Source organism: Telopea speciosissima, chromosome 6 (genome assembly GCF_018873765.1).
Source record: "Telopea speciosissima isolate NSW1024214 ecotype Mountain lineage chromosome 6, Tspe_v1, whole genome shotgun sequence".
NCBI classification, from domain to species: domain Eukaryota; kingdom Viridiplantae; phylum Streptophyta; class Magnoliopsida; order Proteales; family Proteaceae; genus Telopea; species Telopea speciosissima.
Window position 1 is genome coordinate 30,695,024 of NC_057921.1, and position 3,861 is coordinate 30,698,884.

General features: G+C 42.1%; 1 protein-coding gene across 1 annotated transcript; it reads left to right on the plus strand.

Moving 5' to 3' along the window:
• Nucleotides 1–2,125: 2,125 nt before the first annotated feature.
• On the plus strand, nucleotides 2,126–2,545 carry LOC122665607. Its single transcript, XM_043861762.1, has one exon. The coding sequence runs from the start codon at nucleotides 2,126–2,128 to the stop codon at nucleotides 2,543–2,545; it is 420 nt and encodes a 139-aa protein (XP_043717697.1).
• Nucleotides 2,546–3,861: the final 1,316 nt, after the last annotated feature.

The following is a 3,861-nucleotide window of genomic DNA, read 5'->3' on the forward strand; positions in this document are numbered from 1 at the left end:
TGTCCCAATCCCTAGAGTGCTCATACCTGGAAAATAGGAACCAATCGAAATCCGGCTCCTCTAATGATGAATCCTCCCTCAGTGAGATAGGTGGCACAGAGGAAGAAGAGGAATGCTCACTCTTGGACCGTAGCCTCTTACGTGCTACGGATTTCCTTGCCATTCTGTGATTAGTAGACATGGGGCTGCAAAAAAGGAAGGAATAAAAGTAGCTAGGGCAAGAAAAGTTAGTAAAAACCTTAGTCAAAGCAAAAAGATATGGAAAATGGTCTAAAGTAAGGAGAAAAGTTAAAGAATCTTACCCAAAGTCGCGTAGGATCGCAGGGAACCCGAGAAAGTGCACGGATATGGTGTGGAAATGGTCACACAAGACTTTGGAGCTTTGCCCTAGGTGTTTTGGAAGCTCTAGAGGATAAAGGAGATGAAAATGTGAGGTCTCGAACTGTTATAGCTAGGCCCCGATTCTCTAGGAGATAGCACTGGGCGATGCATACAACGCCCAGAGACATCGCCCAGAGAATGGAATTTTTGCTATTTTGCATAAAAGCTTATAAAATGGTAAGTTTTGCCTAGAAATGGTTCAATAAACTCAAAAACATAAATTTTTGTAAAATATACATATAAAGAAAATAATAAAATAATAATAAAAATTTAAGTTTAAATATTTAGCTAATAACATACCTATGGAGAGATAAGGCAATGCTTGTGTGTTAATAAAGTGAAAATGAGACACATAGGGATTCTAGGAATTTTTTTTCTTCATATTTAAATATAGAATGATAAATAAATATGCCTATGCCTATACGTATGTAGTATGTACATAAATATTTAATAATATGTGCCTAGTGCTATGCATGTATGAACCGAGTGGAGTGATGCTATACAGACTTGAACATAGATATGTAAGTATGTTGTAATACATATCTATGAGGTTTAGAGAGCGTAGATCTTACCATACCCACAGCCTAGGTCAGCCAAGAATAGGATTCAATTGGCTGTCTAGTCAAGTTGAACCCCGTAGATGTTAAGGTACCTCGAGCCAACCCATTTATATTCTTTGAATATAGCACTTAAAATTGTGGTAGGCTTGTACTTAATTCTTTTAATTAAGTATTCATAGTAACTTGATGCTTAGAACCTCTTCATGACAGGACCTTACTACCTCATTCAAGCCTGGAGACCCCAGCAATATGATCTATATTAGGCAACTAAGAGAGAGACTAAATTGGATACAACAAGTACTACCTGAGCTGAGAACCAGTTGGATTTCTTCCTAACCCTTGCAGACAATAGCGGACCGGAGGGACGAGCCCTCTATCTATCCTTAGCCGAGGAGGTTAAAGCCGACATAGAGTACCTGCATATGATGGCATTCATGACCGAAAAGAAGCTGGAATTGCTTGCCTGTTAGGCTTAGGTACATATTTAAAAGATTTTTGGTTAAAAATTTAAAATCTATTATATAGTGTCATGCATAGCTTATTATCGCATAAAATATTCATGAACGAAACACAAGTAAAGGAAGCACTTTATAATAAACAAAAGAAAAACATATATAATAACACACCTTGCTGGTACGGCTACATGAATTCACTGGAACTATGGACTAGGTATGTACATGTATTGACTAGGAGTTATTGTTGACCTCGATAAGGAGTGTTGGATTATTGAACATGTTGCTCTTTTCAGAAAAGCAACCATGGTCAACATAAGAAGTTCTCGAGGAGGTCGTCGAGGAAAACACCCTCACGTTATACCGGAGGTTGAACTGCCAAATGGAACTGAGGCCAAAAATTCTATAGCATCGGCTGCTTCATTGAGGGCACCAGCGGCTGCTCAAGCCACTGCTGTAGCACCTCAGTTGGGTATGGCAGCCGGTGAGGTAAATGTTTTCATGACTACTATGATGTGGACCATGCAAAAACAACAAGAATTGCTGGGCCAAATGTCTACGTAATTTGCGACCATGATGCATGAGCGTGCAGCACCATCTCCACCACCCAATCGGCCCATACTTTTCCCACCACCTATGCCTCAACACTTAGCGGAAAACTCTATCGCTAAGGTGATGGAGAGATTCAAGAAACTCCAACCACATGTGTTTTCTAGATTGAATTCCGAGGCAATGGAGATGGAATGGTGGATTAGCGCCTCAAAGAAGGCATTTAATGTGCTCAAGTGCACGGATGTGCAAAAGCTGATATGTGCGGGTTATGAGCTACAAAATGAGGCTGAAGCCTGGTGGAAGGCTACTAAGCCAAATCTGAAAACTGCTCATCTAAATCCCATATGGGAGCAATTTAAAGAAGTCTTCTTCAAGAACTACTTCCCGGAGAGCTTTAGGGAGAGGAAAGAAGCTGAGTTCTCTGCATTGGTACAAGGAAGCAAGTCAGTGTTGGATTATCAACAAAGGTTTGAAGATCTGTACCATTTTTCTCCAGAGCACCCAAAAGGGGAAGTTAGCAAGACGAAGAAGTTCGAGAAGGGGCTTAAACCTGAGATTGGATCAGTTCTATCAGTTATGGACATCCGGGACTATGCTTAGATGGTTGACAAGGCAAAGACTATAGAGGACAGATTTAAAGAGAAAGAGAAAGCTGTGACGTCGCCCGGGTTAGGCAAAAGGCCAAGTAATTTCCAGACCTATGGTTTCCCAAACAAAGTTTTTCGTGGAACCAGTTCAAACCCCAATCCAACTTCGTACCGCAGGCCGAACGTGGGTTAGAACCCTTTCTGCCCCACTTTTAATTGACCTACTCAACTGGCTACGAGTCAAGCGACAACAGCAGCTACGCCAGCCCGACCAGCCACAAGTCAGGTGAGCCAAGCCTCAACACCAGTTGTTCGATCCTATAAGTGTTACGTGTACAATAAGGAAGGGCACATGGCCAAAGAACACAGACTATGTGGGCACAGCAATAACTCACCAAACTAGCCCTACGCTAGACCTTTTCAGCCACGGGACAATCGGAAGCAAGGAAAGGTGTTCGCGTTGACAAATGAGGAAGCTGAGGCAAACCCCGATGTAATGACAGGTAAGTCCACTGAATACTACTAAGTTGTAGGGAATAACTGGTCTATATATGTAACCTAAATTATATACAAACCCTAGGTACCCTGAGTGTCTCAACCATTCTTGCATGAGTACTATTTGACTCAAGCGCTTCCCACTCTTTTATTTCTACCACCTTTGCGAGTAGGATGGAGGATCAACTGAGAGAAATCGGGCACGATTTAGTAGTCAGCAAACCAACGGGTAGTGTCATGAGTTTGAAGGAGGTTGATGACCCTTGTCAGATAGAGATTTGTGGGAAAAATTTGACCGCATGACTAATAAAGTTCGATATGAAGGATTTCGACGTGATATTAGGCATGGATTGGCTATCCGCCTATGGGGTAAATGTCATGTGTGTAGAAAAGAAGATAGTATTCAAGTTGGACAATGGGTCAATTTTCACCTATCAAAGTGAACCAAAAAGGAAACCCAGAAGGATAACCTTATTTGCCCTCCAGGCGCGAGAGTTACTAGATGAAAAATGCCAAGGCTTTTTGGCCACTGTGATAGACACGGACGCAAAGATAAATGTCAAACCCTGCCCCCTTACTGGCTGGAATCTGACTGAAGTGCAGGAACCCCTGGCCAGGCCACTAGGATCACTGTGGAGCATCACTCCACTCAATGAGATCAATGAAAATGCTCTGAATAGGTTTCCCTATATACCTGTTAGAAGATGGATAGCAGACCCCTGCACTTGCACAGCTCACAGACTGATGTATGACTTGGATCCTAGGTAATCTCTCTCCTCCCTAAAGTGGTGGGACCCACCTCTGAAAAATCATGTAAAAACTCATGGTGCGTAT

Coding starts and splice junctions, on each gene's coding strand:
- LOC122665607 (XM_043861762.1), top strand. CDS start 2,126: ATGGAGATGGAATGGTGGATTAGCGCCTCAAAGAAGGCATTTAATGTG.